The sequence below is a fragment of the Castor canadensis genome, chromosome 3 (genome assembly GCF_047511655.1).
Source record: "Castor canadensis chromosome 3, mCasCan1.hap1v2, whole genome shotgun sequence".
Classification (NCBI taxonomy): domain Eukaryota; kingdom Metazoa; phylum Chordata; class Mammalia; order Rodentia; family Castoridae; genus Castor; species Castor canadensis.
The window spans coordinates 127273502-127297339 of record NC_133388.1 but is presented as its reverse complement, the minus strand read 5'-3'; the positions used below and the strand labels follow the sequence as shown (position 1 = coordinate 127297339).

Here is a 23838-nt window from a genome sequence, read left to right as displayed (position 1 = left end):
CTTGTACTTAACATTATCTGGAACCACTCCAGAATTTCAGTTCCATACATATGGCTATTTGACTCTCTCTCACATCCTTCCATCTCATCCCTTCTAGTTCCTAATGCCAGTTATTTATTACCCCGTTAGATCTATAATCCATTGATTCTACCATCTTCTCACTCTCACCTCTCTCATCTTCCCTGCTTACCAAGATTTAATTCCAGTCATTATTTCGTTATAATCATTCTTGCATAGACCTCAATCATCTTGTCTCTCTCCTGAAACATCATGTTGTGACTGAACTGTAGGTTAAATCCATGCCTTCATGTGTATAGCTAGACATGGCTGGAGAGAAACATAGGGCTGTGATAACAAGTTTCATTTTTATTTCTTGGACATTAACTTCAAATGAATCTTTAATGCTGCCTGAAAATTACACTTTAGTTCCAATCCATTCAGTTTCCATTTGTCTGTGAAACATGATGTCTGTAAAACATCATACTTTCTTGCTCTTTAAACATGCAGTGCTTTTCCTGTTTTCACTCTCACTTGATAATCATGGTTTTTGTTTCACTCAAAAAAGAGGCAAGTTCCCACTACCAACTACACCCACCACATGTACTGTGCCTATAATTGGCTTTCTCCCTGCTACTGTGAAGGAATCTCTTAAGCTAAGGTTTCCACAAGGACACTACTGTAGCAGTTCTTTTTTTCTCTGAGCATCACTAACTTTTTCCCTTTTTGATACTTACTTTCCATGACTCTTATTTTCTTTTTCATCTTTTAATCCTTTTCTCTCATTTTAGCAAAATCCTTCAGAATTATCCATACTTTCTATCTCCAATTTCTTCCCACCCATTCATTCTTGAACCTACTCTAATTAGGAACCCTACCACCACCACCACCACCACCACCACCACCACTTACCATGTATATATCAAACTACATGTTCAGCATCTCTCTTGGATGTCCAGTGGGCATCTCAAACTTAACATGTCCCAGATAGTTCCCCTACCAATGTACTAAAGTACCTATTTTTCTTCACCTGTGCATCTATCTCAGCTTATAGTATTTTTAACGTTTATGAATCAGAAAGACAAAAAGTGATTTACTTTTCAGCTTATTTTTAATTTTTAGTGAGACTGAGCATTTTTGATACAAGATTACATCTCTTGGGCTAGGGGTGTAGTTCAAGTGTTAGAGTGCTTGCATAGCATGCACAAGACTCTAGGTTCAATCCCTTGAGTTCAGGAAAAATGAACCATCTCTTGCCAGTTTGCTGGTGCATACCATAATCCAGCACTCAGAAGACTGAGGCAGGGAGATGACAAGTCTGAGACCCACCTGGGACCCTGTCTCAAAAAACAAAAATTAAAAAAAAATATTATGGTATCTTTGAATTATCTGTTATATCTTTGTCTCTTCTTCTACTTAGGTATTTTTTAGTCAAATCTGTTGATCTTTTTCCTTAGTTAATATCTTTTAGTTTTTAAATTTTTTGACAGAAATCTCTAGAAAAATTTCAAGTTGAGGGCATCTGTAGTGTGTTTCTCAGTGTAATTTGAATTACTGTAGTGTTTTACCATTAAATATGGGTGTTTGCTCTTTTGTTCCCACAGGCGATTAAGTAAAAATACTAAATTTTTTTACACTTGTGAAGCCAAGTACTCTACTGCTTAAGCCATACCTCCATCCCAGAATAGTACCTTATGCGATAGGTATCATGAATACCATTTTACAGGTGAAGAAACTAAGACCCATGGGGTTTAACAACTTTTCCAGGGTTGCACAACTAGTAGGTATTAACTATGAGTACTGTAAATTGTAAGGATGGTAATCTGGAGGAAGTTAAAAAGTATGTATTTGGGGCTAGAGGTAGAGTGACTGCCTAGTAAGGACAAAGCCGAGTTAATTAATCCCAGTACCGCCAAAAATAAAAATGTGTCTTTACATTCAGAGCATTTTATTCTAAAAAGTTAGGAGTAAATAATCTGCATGACAAACTAATCATCTTTCCATGACTGTTAGGTAAGTGAGTTTTTGACTTTGACTGCACAGATAATTTCTCTGGCAGCCAAATTGGCTGTTAATTGAAAATGCATCTAGAAAAGAGTCTCAAAGGCATAGAAAATGATAGTTAACCCATTGATGGTGGGGGCGATAAGTTTAGAATGGAGGCGTGGGTCATTTACGTGGTAGAGTGAAAGCCCAAGGTCCTGAGTTCAATCTCCAGTACCACCAAAAATAAACAAACAAAAAAGCAGATAAGGAAATCTTTTTAAATGAAATGTTTCAAGCAAGCATATAAGGAAAACAGAACTTAGTTTTTTTTGTTTTTTTTAAACAGTCCAGGAAAGAAGTAAGGATTCGCTTTTTATATTTGCTTCTGAGACTTCCAAGACAGCTTAGGTTTCAATATTTTCTCTTGTCACATAGAATGTAAAGATGAAACCTATATTGGCCCTGTTATGAGAAGGTATATGAGAAAGAGTTATTTCTGAAGGTGAAATTGAAGCCTGATTATATTGTACTTAATAGGAAAACAAAACAATCATGGTTTTTCAGTATTCAGTCCTTGTGATTTTTCCTTTGAGATGTGTATTTCCTACCACTGTACCACTCTTTGCCACTTGTTGTTTTAATTCTTTATTCTATTGAGAAATGAAGTTAGAACATCAATCATTGAGACATTCTCTGATTTAGAAACATTCTTGTTTTTCATATGACAGATTTCTTTAAAATTGAGGGAAAAATTAGGCAAAATTTTTAAAGACTTCAAGCTTCAGCAACCTCTGTCTACCTACTTTGAGTAAAGATATGAACCTACCAAAACCCAATTCTGGGCAAAAGGGAAAGGATTTCTGGAGTGGTATTTAGAACCTACAAGAGAGTATAGATTTGGGTTTGGGAATGGGTAGGCCAGAAAACAGGAACTTCATGATCATGGTCCTGTAGCAGAGACAGTCTTTCATCTGCTGGAATGGAATGGTCATGTCAGTTCCACATAAGGAGAATCTACTTGCTTTCATTGCCTCTCCTGCCAGTTTTGGTATTAGGAGCATTCACAGGTCTGTTTCTAGTTTGCAGTTGCCTTTTGGTCAAATTTGACAATATGCACTGAATTGATGAATCCTACTGAACAGTAAACATGTTTTTGTGTTGTGATTAAAAGCCAGCCCATCCAATAGAAAGAAAAATAGAATATGTCTCTCCTCTCTCTCTCTCTTTCTCAGAAAATAATAGGTTCATGAAAAGGCTTATACTATGTCACGTACCTTACAAACACATAGAATTTTGTGCTTTAGTACACTCCTTTTAAATACTATTTCAAAAACTATTTGTACCATACTTAGCCACTGGTTTCTTCAAGTATTTTCATTATCATGTCATTGATAGGTAGTGGTTTTATATGGGTCCCCACTGGGTGGCACAGAACAGATAGGAAAAAATATATGTGTTACGAATATATACATATATATTAGATGAACAGATAGGTAAACATTGTAATAGTTTTATGTGACGTAATTTTATATTTTTGCATTTTTTATTCTAGTACATCATGACTCCTAAGTCTCTTTTCTCTAGATTTGTTATATTTCTGAGCTTCATAAACATGGGCATCACTGTCAATTTCTTGGCATTGACTGTGTGTCCCTTGTATGGAATAAGTATTAAAACAGAGTAAAACCCCTATCAAGTTTTACATCATGGGAGGACAAATTACCTTTATATCTGTCTTCTAATCTAAGGATGCTGAAATGGAATTTTTTTTGAGGCAAGATTTCACTATGTAGCCCAAGCTGGCCTCAAACTCAAGATCCTCCTGCGAGTTTCCCAAATTCCGGGATTATGGGTGTAAACCACCACACCCAGCTCATTGAAATGGCATTCTGACACTGGCTAGCATTCCTTCCCTAGAAAACTAGAAGCTGTTTTTCTGCTAGAATAACTACCATCTGGTTTCTGGGAACCATGTGTCTTTCCATCTTGACTTTGATCTAACTGCTGATAGGACATACTCCAAGCAGTAATGATTTGATATAAGTGATAGACTACTTTGGGAGTCTTCTTCCCATATGTTTGCTATTCTATAATTGTCCCATATTTTTCTCCTGTTTTGATGATTGAATTCATGTCTGATTTTCCAGACGTGGTAGATGCAAATAAAAAAACACCAAGGGAATTAAACTTGTAAATGTAAAGCCTGTGTTTCCTTTGACCTGCAGTCCTGCTTCCTGTAGTTGCCTAAAATTATAGTAAGTTTAAAAATGTATATACAAAGTTAATTCTAGCATTCACTAAAAATAGGGGAACAACTTAAATTTGTAGCAGTAGAGTTCCAATTTAGAAAATCATGTACACATGAAGGAATATTATGCAGACATTAAATTAATGGTGTAGTTTTATGTGCTTAATGATTTGCAAGGATGTTTGGGTTATGGGAAATGTAACATTTAATGAAAAGCAAATTACGGAACAGCATTTATATGTTCCCATTTATTTTAAATTATATATTTGTTTCTGCATGTGTATTTGTTCATGGATCAATATCTAGAAGTGTTTTTGGTGGTTATATCTAATGGATAGATTTGGAGATGCCTTTCCTAGTAGATTCCCCATGCTAGGAACCAAGACTGTGACATTGAAATTTATCTCTTGTATTGATTTTTATACCATGGTAGTGTAGTTTTAAAGTGTTAGCATCTATTACTAATAGTTATAGCTCTTTAATCACTTTTTAAGTTGGATTTATGTTTCTGAGACTTTTGTTGATACTGACTATGCCAGATTTCTTTTTTTTTTTTTTTTTTTGCCAGATTTCAGTATCTTAATTTGTTAAAGTTGATCTCTGTATCACATTTCATAGTGTATCCTGGAAATAAACATTCTGCATTTGAATTCTTGAATGTGAAATATATTTCAACCAGTTTATGTAACAACTAATTTTCTGCTCTATTTAGGTGTAGAGTTTGGTGCTCGAATGATAACAATTGATGGGAAACAGATAAAACTTCAGATATGGGATACGGTAAGCATAGCAAAAGTACATTGTGTGACCTCAATAAAGTTGTTTTATGAAAGTACTTTGTATGCTTGTTTTGTTTAATGTTATTTTTTGCTTACAACTATTTTGTATAGTTTTTAGATACTGAAATCCTACAGCAGTGGAATGAAATGTACTAAAGAAGATTGGGGCCAGGCACCGGTAGCTCACACCTGTAATCCTAGCTACTCAGGAGGCAGAGATCGGGAGGATCGCAGTTTGAAGCCAGCCTGGGCAAATAGTTCCATGAGACTCTATCTCAAATAGCCCTTCACAAAAATAGGGCTGATGGAGTGGTTCAAGGTGAAGGCCCTGAGTTCAAGCCCTGGTACTGCAAAAAAAAAAGGTTTTTTTCCTTATACAGTGATTTTAAACAGGTGTTCCCCCAGGTGTTGGGTATTGTTCCACATGCTTCAGCTGTGTAAATGCTCTAGAAACTATATTTTTAAGAAAAGTAATATGTCTAACGTATGAAGTGAAATAAGAATATCTACCTTGTTTGGGTTTCTTTTGCTTTCTTTTTGTTTAATTGGTGGGCTTGGGGTTTGAACTTGGGGCTTTCCACTTGGAAAGAGGGCACTCTGCTGCTTGAGCCACAGCTTCAGTCCGTTTTGCAGTGGTTATTTTGGAGATGGGCCCTGAACCTCTGCCTGAACTGAACCTTGATATCCCTATCTCACCCTCCCAAGTAACTAGGATTACAGGTGTGAGCTACCGGTGCCAGGCTCTTTCTCTCTGTCACTCTCACTCTCTCTCTTTATCTTTTATGCACATAGCAAATACAGCTGCCAGCAGCTAACTCTTTGGAGGCCATAAGACCATCAGTCAGTTTCACAGCTGGAAGCAACTATAAAAGTCTATCAGTTTCTCCTTTAAAGCACCTATCATAGACCCTGTGATGAGTGACTTTTTGTAAAATCAAAAGCCAAGATAAGTCCATGAAGAAACATAAGTTGCACCTGGTTCCTGTTCACTGATTGGTGGAAAAAGGGCAGAGAAGTCTGTTCTCCCTGATAGATACTAGCCAGCCTTTACTCACCCTATTACGCTCTCACTTGCCTTTTGCCTTTTATTGCTCTTTCAGTTGCCTTCTCAGCACATCCGAATAAATTTAGCAACCCCCCTCAAATTTATATACTTTTCCTGTCTCATAAGGGTTAATGAAATTGTTGGGAAAGTTCTATGAACACATGCTAAAACTTCATTTTCTGCAGATCACAGGCATTTTTTTGTCCCTTGATGAAAACCATGTCAGCTTATACTTAGCAAAAACTGAATATTATTTTTTGTGAGTGTATCAGTAAGGCTAGATGACCAAAACTCAGTAGTGTCAGGGAAGGCACCTTTAACCAAGGTTTGGGAAACAGTTCTGTCTCTGTCTGCTGCTCTCTGCTCCCAGCACACACCCTTACCCCACTGAGAAACTTTGAGGTCCAGCTGCTCTTGCTTACTCTTGTGGCTGTTCATTGACTTTTTCTTCCGCAACCACAGTCAGGAAACTATCTTAGACATTTCATTTTACTCTGTTGCTTACCTCCCACCTGGGCCTCCAGTTTGTCTTACAAAGTAGCATTTTAAAAATCCAAAGTTGGAAGTTGTATTCTCTTTTAAGTTTTTTTTTTTTTCAAAGTAAATATCTTCAAATTTTTAAAGCATTCAGCATCAGTTATTTCTAGGTATTTCCAACTTTTGTTCCTCTTCTCAGGTTCTACTTTAGTTTCTAAGGTACCTGAGGTTTAATGCTTAAACAGTGAACAACTTTTTTGGCAATTTAGAATGGTGGGGTTTTTTGACTTGTTTTCCTTCTTCATTCTTAACTGTGTTTTACATAGCTGAAATTTCTAGACAGATGACTGGCTGAAAGTAAGAGAAATATTTTACTGTAATACTGACTTTCACAAATCTTAATTTCCTAACTTTCCTGGTTCTTTGGGATCAATCAGGATAGCATGTTTTAGTTCCTCCTATAAATACACTTTAGTACTCTGAGTTAGGCTCTGCTTCCAGGAGAACTAAAGGGGAAACTTCAGTTGAGCATTGTCTAATCATTTTATCTAATCAATAGTATTAGGACCAAAAGACCACATGAAAGTGCTATTGGATATGTGGGGAGAAAAAAACACCTGAGGACTGTAGTACACAAGCTTCTAGTTTTGTGAAAAAATTAGGGGTTTGAATTAACCTGCTAAGAGAAAAGAGAATAATTTTTTTAGGCAGGACTATTGAGACTACAGGCAAGATACCAGAAGGAAAAAATAGACTACATAAACAAGATGTTTATTTGTATATTTTCTGTTTTTTCTAAGACAAGATGTTTATTTGTATATTTTCTGTTTTTTCTAAGACAGGATCTCACTTTGTGGCTCAGAGTGGCTGTCTCAGGCTCACAAGTGCTAAGATTATAGGTATATATCAACATACCTGGCTATAAGACATTTATTAAGAAAAATCTTGAGGCCAGATTCTCAAGACCATATAACTTTAATTTAGATTATTTAGAAATTTTTGATCAATGCCATGTGTGTAAAGTTGTTCTTTGTGGAAACAATAGAGGAAAGTAGGCTAAGATTACCACCTGGTTACTATAAAATTGAGAGTCAGATACATGGGAAAGCCAATTTAGTGAAATCTTTATTGGGAGTAAGTTTTAAATGGTGCAAAAGATGGGGTTTCTGTATTTTAGCAGTCCTCACGTGCACAAATGTTCTATGACTGATTTTAATGCCAAGCTTCACTGGGCATGAACATGCCCATTACCTTGAGCCACCTTATTCTGCTCTACTCTTGCATACATGGGTATCAGCTGTGTTTTTGGGCTGGTTGAAGGTTATGGTCCAATCTGGCCCTAACCCAGGTTGATTTGTTTTCCATTAAATTAAACCATTCCTTTTCCATTAAATACATTTTTTTATTTTATATCCTGATTTAGTATCAGGAGTCCCTTATGACAAAGAATTCTGTCCTGTTTGGTTTCAAGCCACTAAAATCCTATTAATGAACACTTTGTAGTGAAGAAGATCAAGTATAGCTTCTGTATTTCGAGTTAAAATTATTTTTTTACAATACAGATCAGCCAGAATTTAGACAGAAATACATTAAAATACATTTTAAAAACTAGGTTATTTTGTTTTAGTGTGGTCAAGAAAATTAACCATTGGGCTAGTTTTGTTCAGTTAGTTTGTATAAGTTTATTTATAGTTAGAGAAACTACAATAAAACACTCTTGCGCAAGGTTTATTTCAAAGTTGCCAGTGCCATCTTTAGAGACCAGGCCAGAGTGTGTGATGGTTCTCATACAAGAAGTCAGGTCTCAAAAATCTGGAAACTAGTTTGAGTATGGATCTTCATTTATTATAAATAATCATAAAAATTTTAAGATGTATAGCTATGTTTGTAGTCTCTGATTGGAATGTATGGTTTTTTATTTGCCTGAGTTTTTGTCTGATTTTGTATTAATAAGCAAAATCCAGATTCAGTGGATTCAGTATGAAGTGGTATTCAGTACAAATTGCTTCCATATTAGAACATGTGTTTTGTTCTTTCAAAACAATTTAAAAACAATTTGCTTTTCTCCTTTTCCTAGTTTATTTCCTTTTTACTGTTTTTTAATACCCAAACTGTAAACCCTGAAGTTTTACTGTTTTGCCTGAAGGAAAATTTTTCTAGCAACATTTTCTTTTAAACTCATTCCGTAGACTGTTTGAAGGAGATTGTTTTAAAGGACTTTTACCTCTGCTGGATAGTTGGCCATAGGAAATATAAGAGCTCTAAACCTTATTTGTATTTTGACCTTATAAACTGTGCATTTTTTGGTATTATTTTTCTTAGAATATATGATTCATAATAAAATGACTCTCAAAGATCTAGTCCTTAGTTTTCCTATGTTAAGCAGTTAAAGAAGGAATTCACGTGAATGAATTCCTGAATTCATTTTGAATTTAGATTTTATTGAACTGTTTGAAAGAACATCTCAATAAATGTATAAAAAATAATTTCATGCTCCTAACATTATCTTTTGGCGGGGGTGGTACTGGGGCTTGAAGTAAGGGCCTCACACTTGCTAGGTAGGCACTCTACCACTTGAGCCACTCCACCAGCCCTTTTTCATGTTGGATATTTTCAAGATAGGATCTGGAGAACTGTTTGCGTGGCTGGAGACCCTTGGCCTTGAACCATGATCCTCGTGATCTCTGCCTTTTCAGTAGCTAGCATTGCAGGTGTGAGCCACCGGCACCCAGCAACAACATCTAATTTTTTAACCTCTAACTATGTGAAATGGGTTGGGTATTTTTTCAGCCTTTTTTTTTTGTCCTCATATGACTGGTGTTTGAACTCAGGACATCACATTTGCAAAGCAGGTGTTCTACTGCTTGAGCCATATTTCCAGTCCATTTTTACTTCTGTAATTTTGGAGATAAGGTCTTGCAAACTATTTGCCCAGTCTAGTCTCTTAACTGTGATCCTCCTGATCTCAGCTTCCCAAGTAGCAAAGAGGACAGGCATGAGCCACTGGCACCAAGCCTTTTCAACTTTTTTATATTACGGCTTTAACATAAGACATTCAGAGTGCTAAAATTGGTTACTAAGAGCACTTAACTGCTAATTTCCATATAGAACTTATATTCATTGACTGTTAGCATGTCCACTTATGCAAGTGGAATGCAGTGTTGCCCATTTTGTTCATGTAAATAAGACATTTGGGTTTGTTCTTTAATTCGTCAAGCTTTCTATGTACCAGCCCCAGTGTTAGGCATTTGGTGGTATTGGAAGGAGGAAATGTAGTTGGAGAGCCAACAAGAACAAAGTATTAAGAGAGCATTGAGTGTTAGAACAGGGTAGAACATTAGAGAAGGGGTTTATGTTTACTTAGGAAAATCAGAACTGAGAACATATAAACCTGAGTGTTTTTCATGTTAGAAAAAAATTATGTACAAAAATTGCTAAAATCTGTCTTCACAGTTACTTAATTAAAATGCTTATTTTTCCTCAAAGGTAGAAGTGATTAGAGCTGGAGGCTGTATCATAGTGGTAGAGCACTTGCTTAGCATGTACAAGGCCTGGGTTCAATCCCCAGCACTGCGAGAAAAAAAGTGACTAAAAATGAAAGAGGACTTTTGATAAAAACTCAGAGGCAATATTCCTATGCCTTATCAGCCTTTCTTTAAAAACTGAAAGGTAATGCCATGAGTTAGAGAAATTACCTAAATTTGCATAATCTCTGGTATCTGTTTCATAAGTGGATACAAAGATACATCCTGGTGCCATTTGAGAAGAGAAAAATTGATTAAGTGTGGAGGGAAAAAATTAAATTCAGAGCCATTTTCTGTTTTTCATAATAAAGTGATTGCTCAAAGAATTCCATCTTAGAACTGTTGAAAGCTTACTGCAACTTATGATATAACTGATAAAATCTCCATCCTTGGCCTTCCAACAACCTTTACACCAGCAGATGGTGGGCGTAAAGACGTCATTCATCATTTATTTACAATGGGCTTTATTTATTCTAGTGTCAACAGCTGCCCCAGGGAGTGGGTTATTGAATTCAAATGTGAAGCTCTGGGTTATTTGCTTCCTTTCAAATTTGTCTTCAGAGCTTAGTTGCTAGGAGTCCATTCTGTGGTCTAATAAAGATTCATGTATTGTGAAGCCATCCCGTAAATTGGGTTGTCAAGAGATTGCCAAAAGGGGTTAGGAGTGTTGGGGGGCGGGGAGGTTGTTGCAGGAAAGGCTGCCTCTGCATCCTGGTGACCTAAGCAATAATGGTATTATGACTTTTTCCTCAGACTGCTGGAGTTTTCTTCTCCCTTTTTATGCTCTCCTTCCCTTTTTACTCCATAGTCTGTGTATGAGTAATGAGAAAATGTAGAGGAAATAGTTTTAAAGGAAACTCTTGACCTTTTCTTTCTTCACAGGCAGGGCAAGAGTCCTTTCGTTCTATCACAAGGTCATATTACAGAGGTGCAGCGGGGGCTTTACTAGTGTATGATATTACAAGGTGAGTAGTTGTCAATTTTTCAGTTCAGTGCAAGAGACAATGTCTATATAAGCATGGTTACCATAATTTCCTTATGCCCTTTCTACTCACCTTTAAAACTGTGAGCTTGAAACCAACTTAAATTTACTATAGAAATATGCAACTGAGTTTTTTTCTCTTATTTAAAGAAGCACCTCAAATTAATCACTTTGGTAATATTATTTATTCATTGGAATTTTCTAAGTTGTGGTTAGATTTAATATCTAAACTGAAATGTAATCACAGAACTTAAACCCAGGTACTGTATATGAAATGTGTTTCTCATTACATAAACAAATGGCTAAAAATGTTTATATCATTATGTGCTGCTAAGGGAAATACTTTGAAAACAGTAATAAACTTACTTCTTTTAGGAGAGATACATTCAACCACTTGACAACCTGGCTAGAAGACGCCCGCCAGCATTCCAATTCCAACATGGTTATTATGCTTATTGGAAATAAAAGGTAAAAGGACCAATTCAGAGCTAACTTTGTATTAATGATGAACACTGTAAATTATTTTATATTACTACTTCCCCTGCACATTTGCATACATGGAAGTAACTGACTTCGAAAATTTTAACTCTTTGAAAATTCTAAGGTATTTCTTTCAGTTTTAAAATATAATAATAAGGTCTGTTGGGTATTACCATTATTATATTTGAAATACTTTTTGTTCGAAGGTGTACTTTTAAAAAATAATCTGATTTCTGCCGGTAGCTCACACCTGTAATTCTAGCTACTTGGAAGGCTGACTGACTTCAGAAGGATTGAGGTTTCAGCCAGCCTGGGCAAAAACAGTTCACAAGACGCATCTCAGTTTGGTGAAATCTCACTAAAGTGGTAGAGCACCTGTGTAGCAACTGTGACGTCTTGAGTAGTTCTAACCCTCTAACACCAAAAAAAAAAAAAAAAAATCTGAACAAGTTTTACATGATTACTAATTTAAACTAAAACTCACTGGCTTATTGTGGGAGAGGTGAGGGCAACTGTTAAGAACTATCCAAATTGTTTTAAAAACTTGACAGTAGAAATAAGTATTTGTAGAACTCAGAAAAATAGTGTTTTCCTTTTTGATGACTTAATGTGCATTATATAAATTAGCACATTACAGAGATTAAGCGGGTATATTTCTAAAGTACTAAAACACTTACTAATATTGCTGAGTAAATAGTACTTTTTTTTTAGCGTACTAGGGTTTGAACTCAGCCTACGTCTTGAGCCACTCCACCAGCCCTTTTTTGTGAAGGGTTTTTTTTGAGATACTTGCCCAGGCTGGCTTCGAACCACAATCCTCCTATTGGCATGAAGGCACCCAGCTTACATTGTTACTTTAAACTTAACTCCTTGACTTTGTATTAGTGCCATTGTTTTACTTACAGAGTATTATCTCAGTAAATATGCTTGCGTGTTACACTTAAAATGATAGTCTTGGGAAAGCAGAGTGGCTTGGCCTAAGTGTCTATAAACTAATCAGAGTATGGAAAAGTTTTACTAATTTCAGTAGAAAATTACAGTGGTATCAAAATTAGTGGTTTTTTTAAACGCTAGAAACATAATTCTTTCCTTTTGGAGGGGACTGTTGAACTCTGGTAGGCAGGTGCTCTATCACTGGAGTCACACACTCTCATCCTACAACTCATTCATTCTTTAGGCTTACAAAATAGGTAATTGTTAAAAGATAATGTATTTAGAAAGGTAAGCTCATGAACAAATGTTGAAAGGTTTTATTTATCTCATTAATTAGGAAAGGGTATCAAATCAGCAACCTAAGCTAAAGAAACTAGAAAGATACCCAGGTGTATTGGTGTACACCTATATTCCCAGCCCTCCAGATGCTGAGGCAAAAGGATAACAAGTTAAGGCTAATCTGTGCTACATAGTGAGACCCTGTCTAAAAAGGCAAAGAAAAGCTTGGAAACATCAGAATAATCTAAATCCAAGGTAAGCAATGAAAGAGATAAGAGAAAGCCAAAAACTACTGATACTTATCAGAAGTACACTTATGCACACACATGCATTATCAAAATTAGGGATGCAAGATTGACATCAGTAAAGGTCTTTCAGATATTAAAAAGAATAATTAAAGAACACTGAATAGACAAAGTAAATGGAGAGGGGTATACCATATTCATGGATTAGAAAACAAAATACTTTCAAGATACCAGTTCTTGCTGGGAATTGGCACCTAACACCAATAATCCTAGCTACTTAGGAGACTGAGTTCAGGAGGATTGCAATTCCAGGCAAGCCTGGGCAAATTGTTCATGAGACCCGTATCTCCAAAATAGAATGGAGTTGTGGCTCAAGCAACAGAGCATCTGCTTTGCAAATATGAAGCCCTGAGTTCAAAACCTAGTCCATTGAAACAAAAAAGGATAATAGTTCTTCCCAGATTTATCTAAAGATTCATTGTAATCCTACTAAAAATTCTGCAGATTTGTAAAGGGCAGTAGATATTGACAAGCTGATTTTTTTAAATATATAAAATGCAAAAGCTATTGTCTAGCCATAACAACTTTAAACAAAGGGAACAAAATGGTAGGATTTGCTGACTTCAGTAATAAGGATTTCAAGGTTTATTATAAAGCTACTATAATCACATTTGTCTGTTATTGGCAAATATGTTAGTCAGCTTTCTGTTACTATAACAAATTGCCTGAGGAAAAAATCAAATTAAAAGAAGGAAAGGTTTGTTTTGGTTCATGATTTTAGAGGCTTCAGCCCATGGTAACTTGACACTGTGCTTTTGGGTGGAAGCATTAGGTAGAGAAAACTACTCACCTCATGGTGGTTGAAAAGCCAAAAGAAGGTATGAACAGGGTCCCGATATCCCCTTGAAGGGCATGCCCCCAGTGACCTAACTGTCTAACTAGGCCTTACCTCTTAAAGTTTTTATCAACTCCCAACATCACTATCAGCTGGGGAGTGATCTTCAGCATATGAGATTCCAGGGGACTTTTAAGATGCAAATTATAACAGCATAGACAGACATAGAACAGTAGACCAGGGTAAGAAGTCCATACTTGGGAGGCTGAATTTGGGAGGATTGAGGTTCAAGGCAGGCCCATCTTGACCAGTAGCTGGCTGTGGTGGTACACTCTCCTGTCATCCCAGGCTTCATGGGTGGTTAAGATTGGTAGCTTCGCTGTTCTAAGTCAGCCCTGACAAAAAAATGTTCACAAAATCCCATCTAAGTGGAAAAAAGCTGGGTGTGGTGATGCATACCTATCGTTCCAGCAACAGCAGGAAGCATCATATCAGACAATCATGGTCCTTGCCAGCCTGGGTAAAAAGCAAGACCCTATCTCCAAAATAAGCAACACAGAGGGCTGGAGGCATGGCTCATGCAGTAGTGAACACCTGCCTAGCTAGTGTGAAGTCCTGAGTTCAAGTCCTAATGCTGCCCCCCCCCCCCCAAAAAAAAGCCCAAAAGTTGGTCTGTGCATATATGGTTAGTTAATTTTTTTGATAGTGATATTAATTCAGTGGGAGAAAGGGTAATCTTTTCATTAAAGGGTGCTTGATTAGTTGAACTCCATACACAAAATGTGAACCTCAACCCTTACTACATACCACAGACAAAGATTAATGGTAAGGGCTGGTGGAGTGGTTCAGGTGCTAGCACACGTGCCTAGCAAGTGCAAGGCCCTGAGTTCAACAACCCACCCCCCCAGTACTGCAAAAATAAGTGAATAATAAAGTTAAGATCATTAACATAGATGTAAGAGCTAAAATTATTTTTTAGAAAAACCAGAAAATCTTTGTAAGGCAAACATTTTTAAACTGGGATAGAAATAAACAAACTAAAAGCAGGGGAGGAATCAGAACTGGTGGAATGGCTCAAGTGATAAGACTACCTGCCAAGCTAAGCGTAAGGCCCGGTGTTCAAAAAGGTAGTTACAAAAATGAAAAGGCAAGCCACAGATTGCGATAAAATATTTGCAAAACATATATAACATATATAGTAAAATATTTGTATCTAGAATATACAAAGAATTCTTACAGTTCATTAATAAGAAGACAACCCAGTTTTTAAAAGTGAGCACAAGATTTGAACTGACATGTCACTAAAAAAGATATACTGCTAGTGGGGCTCTAGAATGAATACAACCACTTTGGAAAAATTTTGGATAGATTCTTTAGAAATTAAACATATATCCACCATACTATCTAGATACGTTGCTTGCCCTTCATAATTATGTTTTTATACATAAGGAATTGATCATAAATGTTTATAACAGGTTTATAAAAACCTGTTCCCCAAACTGGAAACAACCCAAATGTCAATTAACAGATATATCTATATCTATTTAATTGCAGTTTTTTTCTGTTAATTATACCTCAGTAAAGCTGTATAAAAAAAGGCTAATGTAGCAAATAACATACTATATAGATTTGATTTTAGCATATGTCATTTTAATAGAAACTGAGGTTTATTAAGAGAAAATATTTACTTAAGTAACATTTGCATTATAAAAAATCCAATTCTTTTTTTACTTCTTTATACTTAGAAGAATTGGCATTCATCCAAGGTTCTTTTCCTCATTTAGGTCATCTCACTTAACCTTCTTTGGAGGGTAAACTTATTGTGAGAAGTTTTAGTTTATCTGCAATGAAAGTATTCCTTCTGCCATTCAATATATGAAATAATAAAAGAATATTTGAAGAATACAGACTTATACTTTTATCTTACCAGTTTTTTCCATGTGTCTGAAACATGCTTGGTGGCAACTTACAGTGGCTTTCAGTTTGATTGTTGACCATGAGGAGCTTACAGTTCAAAGGTGTAAAGGAAAAGCATGGTATATATATAAGAAATGTTTCTAATGATTGTAGATGGGTCACCCTAACAACACATAGGAATATAAGGAATGGAAAGGTACAAAAAGAAATAAATAAGATGTTATTATTGGATGAGGTGAGTTGGGATAGACATCAGAACAAAGAACATGCAATTTTTGGTAGCTGCATTAAGCAGTAGGAAGCCAGTGAAGGAATTTGAGAAGGGCAGTTACCCAGAATGACACATGATACAGATTTTTCTTACTGTAGCATTTTAAACTGGAAGAAAAGTTTAAAAGGATGAAAGTTTTTAATAGTAAAAGTACTGTCATATAAACTTCAAACAGAAGGGTGCATAAAATGAAAGAGTAATTTAGAAAAGAAAGATGTGTAAGTACTAGAAACAACTTAAATGGGATTAATTAGGGAATGCAGAATCAAAAACAGCAATTTGATCTTATGTCTGGGAAACTGAGGCAATGATCATTGTTTTGGAAAGCACCTTTGAACTAAGTATGTATTCAAGTACAGTGGCTTTCAGGATTCTTTTTTTTTTTAATTATAATAGTATGTTTTAAATGACTACCTAGTATGTATGTACTTACACATCAAACAAAAATTCCATACAACAGAAGTGATACTCTTAATATTTTCTACTCTTTCTTTTTAAACAAATTCTGACTATGACCTACTAGAGTGATTTTACATTTCTCTGAGTCATGATACTACCCTGAAAAAACTTTCCCACATGTACACAAAGGTATTCATTGTAAAATTGCTTTTGATAAGGAAAAATAAAAGTAATTTTGCAAACTGAGCAATAAAAATAGTGTTATTCATTTAGTAGAATATAGTACAACAGTAAAAAAAATTCAAGAAACTAGATCTATGTATACTATGGGGATAATTCTAGAAAAAATAATGTTAACCAAAGCTCACAAGTTGTAGAACAGAAGCTGTATCTAGATTTTTTTAACATACAAGAAATACTCTGTATTTATGATTATAAACCTTGAATTTTAAGTATAAAAACCTGCATGAGGATAAAAGCAAATTCATAGTAGTGGTTACCTTTTGGGTTTGTTTTGTTTTGTTTTTGTTTGGGAGGGGTTGTTATTGTTTTGTTGTTTTAGTTTTTTTGAAGGGTGGGTTTTTTGAGATCAGGGTCTCTCTTTGTTGCCCAGGCTGGCTTCGGACTTGTGATCCTCCAGCCTTAGCTTCCTGAATGCTAGGACCACAGTTGTATGCCACCATAGCCAGCTCTAGTGAGCCTTTGAGTAAGAGCGAAAATAAAGGGATCAGAGACACAGACAGACACATGGGAGACGATTCAATTGTACTGATTTTGTTTCTTAAAAGAAATTTGAAGTAAATCTGGAAATTATGTCAAAATTAAATGGGAGTTTATGGATATTATAAAATAACAAATATTATACATAACAGTAAGGGTTTTTTTTTAAACTTTTACAATAAAGCACAACTGAAAAAGACTGCTTCTTTTCACTCTCATTAATGCAGTTCCAGTGTAGTAAAACTGAATAGCATACTTTCTTCTAAACTCTCTGACTTAGGTAGGGTGTTGGACTAGAGGCTCCCTTCAAGTTGCTACTAGTTCTGGTATCCTGGGACTCTAAATTGGACTCTTTCTTCTGCTGAATTATTAGTTTTTTAAAGTGAGTAATGTATTACAAACATTGACACTCGTAATGCTCTGAATAACACAGTTATTTATGTGTTAAAAATTAATTGAAAGAATGGTCAGCACGACTTTGTGTTCCATGGTCCATTTGCCAAAGATGACACTATTTGTATGACATTGGTTAATAACATGATACTTTCTCTCTCATAATTAGTGATTTAGAATCTAGAAGAGAAGTAAAAAAAGAAGAAGGTGAAGCTTTTGCACGAGAACATGGACTTATCTTCATGGAAACATCCGCCAAGACTGCTTCCAATGTAGAAGAGGTAAATAAGAGGCCCGCTTAAAATGTCCATCATTGTTTCACTTAACAGAAATTTTTCATATATCTTAATGTTTATTTATGAGTGCTCATTCCGTAAGTTTGCTAGTCTCTGATAATCCTTGAATATCATAAAGTTAAAAATTTTCTTCCCTTTGAAATGCCTTATAACATACATTTTCTGTGAGATCCTTAAATTATCTTCTGAGGCCTTCTTGAAGCCTACATCTGTCACTGCTGTGTATCACTTTTCAAAGCATGGGAATTCTGCCATCTTTAATAGGTGAAATTCGCATTATCTCAATTATTTCCATTGTTCAACCTGAACTTTCAGAAGTTTTCTGAACATATCACACATTTTATGCTGTATATATTTGGATATGGTATTTATCTACTATACACAGATGATTAGACAGTTAAAACTCTAAGGCAAATGTGTTAACTATACTCCTTATTTTATGAAAAGAGGAAATAAGGCTAAGAAAATAAGTAGTTTACTAGAACTAATGCTTAATTTCTACCTTTTGGATAAGAGCAGCTTGTAAAATAGCTGTAGAAAGGGGTTTCAGGAAACAAATGATTGAGAACTCTCACTGTTAAGGACAACAGCAGCTAGTACTATATCTTCAACATAGTATATAGTTAGTAAATATTTAGTTAACCCTTAAACCCAAAAATTAACTACAGTAATTCTACAACACTGGTACTTTCTAAAGAATTATTTTTTAGGTAAGATATTATACTTACCTATACTTGATGAGTGTGTTCTGTGATAATTCTAAATGCATTTCATACAGGGACTGATTTTTGTTATTGTTAATAGTTACAGCTTATAAGATAAAGAGTAAAATTTCATGTCATAGGGCATATTCAGTGAGAAATCCATTCCACCTTTTTTCCAACTTTAAATAGACATAAAGCTACATGTTTCAGAGAGGTACTGCTTTGTTAGAGGTGTTTCATTTGGATCCATAAAGGGCAGTTTGTTGGGGAGAGGGGATTTAAGTCATCTGAAATATATCCTTTAGGAGTGTATGTCTTGTTAATTTTAAGAACTATAAATCCAAAACTGTCTGAATTTTAACAAAGAACCATACTGTGAAGTGGAATAACAAGGTATCACTAATGGAAAATAATAGTAACAATATTTATTTGTATGCAGTAAACTTACTGTTGTCCTTCTGGTTGAACATTCAAGAACACTTAGTACAGAACTTCTATATTTGTAGTTAATAAAATAATGTGTAAGTAAGGTTTTATCTGAAAGATTAAAAAGTCCTTTATTATGTGATAAGGTATTTTAAGATAAGAGCCAGGCATTGTGGTAGACACTTGTAATCCCAGTACTTGGGACACAGAGGCAGGAGGATCATAACTTCGAGGCTACACTGGGCTAGGTAGCAAGTTTGTGGCTATCCTGACTACCCTATTTCAAAACAAAAGATGAAAGACTACTCTGTGATTTAAGAAAGGGTGGTATCAAACTTAAATATATTAATATGATTTAAGAATTAATTAAATGTGAAAACAATAGCCAAGAAACTTGTGTTTCTAAGAAGATAGAGCAGACTTACTTATCCTTATTCCTCCTGCTAAATACAACTTAAACCCTGGGCATTATATATGAGACAAATACAAGAAGATTCTGAAAGGTGGAGAGAAGAAGGCAGACCAGCTTCATATCTTGGTACCTGAGGAATCACACAGCATTAATTTCCTTTGGTTTTCATTTTTGTCTCATACCCTAGAGTAGGTGCTACAGAAACTGGAAGTCTTAAAGACCAATAGGCACAAAGTGGGGGAAGTCTGTTCTAGCCAGAAGACCAGGAAAAGGGCATTTTGGTAAGACAGAACTCTAAGAAAATAGTCATTCTCCTGCAGGCAGACATCATTGAAGGCTATATGCACTATTGTAGACTGTAAAGAGTATATGCTGCCATATATACCATTACGTGGCAGTAACGAATTATCACCACTTTCCTGTTAGTGGTGTCAGAGGAGCCAACTAAAGCAGGGGTTTAAATAATGTCTGCAGTCTCATAACACAGTACTCAAAATGCAAGGTTCCAATGGAAAAAAGCCTCTTACATACCTAACACTAGGAAGATCTCAAATGAAATGAAAAAAAGATAGATTCCAATACTGAGATGTGAAAGATACTAGAATTACTGAACTAAAATTTTGTTCAACTTTATAAAGAAAGGGGGTTTATTTTGGCTTATGGTTCTGGGGGTGCAAAGTTGAGGGGACACATCTGGTGATGACTGCCTTGCTGGCAGATACCAGGGAAGTATAGGGTGCCCATCACATGGCAGGAGACAGGGAGGCTTGTATGTGCCCTTGAACTAAGATTTTAAAGTAGCCATCATAAAATTGCCTGAATTAGGAACATGATTGAAATGAAAACTTATCTCAGCAAAAATAGAAAGTTTAAGCAAAAGAAAAGTAAGATGCAGATTATGGTATATAGTATACATGTGGCCAAAAGGAAATTTTACAACTGAAAAATGATTTTATTTATTTATTTATTTTTTGGTGGTACTGGGGTTTGAACTCATGGCCTTGTGCTGGTTAGGCAGGCACTTTTACCACTGAGCCATGCCACCAACCAGCAGAATACAATAATTGAAATTAAAAACTCAGTGAATGGGCTTAACAGCAGAAGGAGAGGAGCAGAGGAAGGAAATAGTATACTATAGTACAAAACAATAGAAGCTACCCAGTCTAAACTGCAGAGATAGGCTGAGGGTGTTATACAACGTTTACCTTGCATGCTTAAAGCCCTGGCTAGGTTCAATCCCTAGCTCCCTAAAATGTAAAAAATATAAAAAAAGAATCCTGAATTGCAGAAAAAATAGGCTGAAAAAAATAATGAACTGTGCCTCAGAGACTTGTGAGGTTATAACAGAAGTTAAGTGTTATCAGTCCTAGAGAGAAGAATGAGGATGAAATTTCCAGATGTGGAGGGAAAAAAAAAAAAATCAACAAGAGCTGAAAAAAAAAGAACTGTCAGCTTCAATTTCTATACCTTACCAAAAATTTCTTTCAGGAATGAAGGAGTTATCAAGGCATTGACAGTTAAAGTAAAACTAAGAAATTGTCAATAGCAAATCTACCATAAAAGAATGGCTAAAGGAATTTATTAATGGAAATTAACATTATAATGGAAGAAAGAACACAATAAACAAAAATGTAGACAAATATGGTAGGTGTTTTATTGTTTTGGGTCTTATTATGTTTGATGGTTGAAGCAAAAGTTATAGTACTGTTCTATATAGTTATTCATGTAGACAAAGGAAAATATTTCAGACCATACAAGGATAAAGGGATGCCAAGGAAGATAAAGTTTCTGTGTAATTCATTTGATTGATGAATAGTGTATATATAGTACATTACCTGGTGCTATTACTTTAAAAGTCATACAAAGAGATAAAAGATAATAGGTAAATTAGAATTTTAAGCAGGTGCTTTACCACCAACCCCTTAAATTAGAATTCTAAAAATGTTTAATTAATCCACAAGAAAGCATGATAGCTGGGCATCATGTACCACCTTTAATTACAGCTACTAAGGAGGCTGAGGCAGGAGGCAAGTTTGAGCTCAGCTTGGGTAACTTAGTGAGACCCTGTATCAAAATTAAATTTAATAATAAAAGAGTTACAGGTGTAGCTCAGAGGTAGAGTTCTTTCCTAACATATGCAAAACTGGACTCAATCACCAGTACCACCAAAAAGAAGGAGAGAGGGTGAGAAAAGAAAACAAAAAGTGAATGACAAACTTACGCTTTCACGTGTTAATAATTACACATAAATGATCTAAACACACCAAATGGATTGGCAAAGATGATTAAATAACATCTGATCTATAAGGTGTCTGTAAGGCAGAGGAGAGGAGGCTGGGCAATATCATGAATTAGAAGCTTCCACCATTTGACTCCATGAATGAGAAGAGTCTGGTGGTAACACAGGAGAGGCTAGATTCTGAAGAGAGAAAGAGAAAAAGAGCCTCAGGAACCACGCCAGAGGTAGCAGGAAGGCAGAAAATCACAGAGAAACCATGCCAATGGGGAAAAAATGGAAGGGGAGAAGTTCCAAACCCTCTCCTTCCTGAGAGGGGCAAGGAAAGCTAAAGACTCCATTACAAGGTAAAATTGACAGCCCAGTTGACAGACTGCCAATTCTAGCTACAAGATAAATCCACACATTCCACATGCCTTAATCCCAGTGCAGGGACTTGGGAGACAGTGACTGCTGCAGTGTAGAAGGCTAGCCTTAGTGAAGAAAGATGATCAGTGGTTTCCCTTATCTTGGACGGCAGAGTGTCATCTTGAGAGAGGGCCTATTGTGATGAGATGGAGGAATTCTGATGACCTGAAAAATAAGGAACATTCATAGCTCAGGGAGTTTTAGGACAGCCTGCCACAGTCTGTGTGGGAGACAGCCACAAGAAGAGGTTGAAGAAAGGGAAAGTGTCTGATGGGGTCCCCCCAGACAAGTTTCAGCTGCAGGGAAATCTGTGGGTAGCTTGGATGGTAGCAGCATAGGACATCAGGAGAAACATCTTGGGCACCTGTAGCTGGGAAATCAGTAGCCTGACCAGTTACAGCAATGTAACAACAGCTTAGATGTCCAGTGGCTACACAAAACAGTGACTGAGGGTGGCCAGGGTAGCAGCATGGCACGTGCTCAGGAAGCCATCACCTATGCTGTGCTGTGTGCCCAAGGCTTGTGTTGTCAGAGACCCCACATTCCCTGGCCAGGAGTGACTTCCAACACTGAGGATAGGACAGCAACAAAGCTTCAAGCCTGTGGCTTGAAGGTCTGCCTTCTGACTATGGTTGTAGACTGCTGAGAGGGTCAGAGCCCTGCTTCTCAGACCTTCCAACTCATGTGATACCCACAACCTTACACCCCACAAAGAGGTGAGTAGTCAGGCAGGGCCCCAAACATGGTAACCTACCCCTAGAAATTGCATCCTGGTAGGCATGCTGACAGAACTAAGGACCCCAAACCAGGCTCTCTGAATCACAAAACTTCTACAGCCACCTCCTCCACAAAGAGAAATGAACTGCTGGACAGGATCTCTAAGCACTGAGAACAACAGACAGGGTGACGATGTCCCTCAGTCCTCTCCCAGCCAAGGCAGGAGTCAATGCTCTGTTCACCCACCCCTCCCCACACACACATTTCTGTAGCATTCAGAGATCATCCCCAGATTCAAACATTTGCTGCCCCTGAGAACACAAATGGAGTGGGAGTGGGTAATAAAGAGAAAGTACAAGCTGTAAAATTCCCTTCAGCCAACAGTGGCTTCCAGTACACAAAGAGGGAAGCTTCTATAGTGAAAGTAATGCAGAAGAGGGCAATAACCCCTCCACAAGAGGTTCACAGTTCAGTCTGAGCTGAGGATCAGACCCAGTGCCCTGAGTGCTGGGCAAAGGCCTGGTCACTGAGCTATACCCAGTGGTGATAAATAACAAGTCAACCCAGCCACACTGTCTGTCTGAACATTAAGATTATTTCAGTTGAAAGAATACCAGTGACTAAAATTTTCAACAAACTACTTGCTCTCAGATGTGTAGATCTCAGTATAGAAAAACAAGTAATATAAAAAACAAAGCAAGTCTCCTCTAAGAGTCAATAGTTCCACAGTTAAAGGATTTGAATGATAGTGAAGTGAATGAAATTTCAAACAGTGAACTCAAAAGAACAGTGATAAGACTGACCAAAATTAAAAGAGGACACATATAGCACCTTAATGAAATCAAAGAAGTTAAAAATAAACTGCTGAATGAAATCAAAGAGAACGCAAACAACTGAAGGAAATAAGACAATATAAGAAATAAAGAATTCAATAAAGATGAAAATCCTGAAAACAAATAGAAATACTGTACATGAAAATCTCAAATTAAAACCTCAATTGAAAGCCTTTCTAATACAATGGAACAGTTGCAAATCGTGTCAAGGATCAAAGGTGAAGTAGAGGAATTAGATCACTCAAACCAGAAGAAAAAATACCTAGAAAATACAAACAGAACACATAAGGCCTCTA

The 23838-nt window shown here is 36.2% G+C and overlaps 1 protein-coding gene across 1 annotated transcript in view; it reads left to right on the top strand.

The window, feature by feature from the left end:
- The window catches only part of Rab2a (RAB2A, member RAS oncogene family), an 85200-nt gene that overhangs the window by 40776 nt on the left and 20586 nt on the right, over nt 1–23838 (top strand). The window contains exons 3-6 of the mRNA XM_020180957.2: nt 4944–5011; nt 10939–11021; nt 11414–11506; nt 17680–17791. Coding sequence (XP_020036546.1) covers nt 4944–5011; nt 10939–11021; nt 11414–11506; nt 17680–17791 — 356 coding nt within the window. The remainder of the gene's footprint in view (nt 1–4943; nt 5012–10938; nt 11022–11413; nt 11507–17679; nt 17792–23838) is intronic.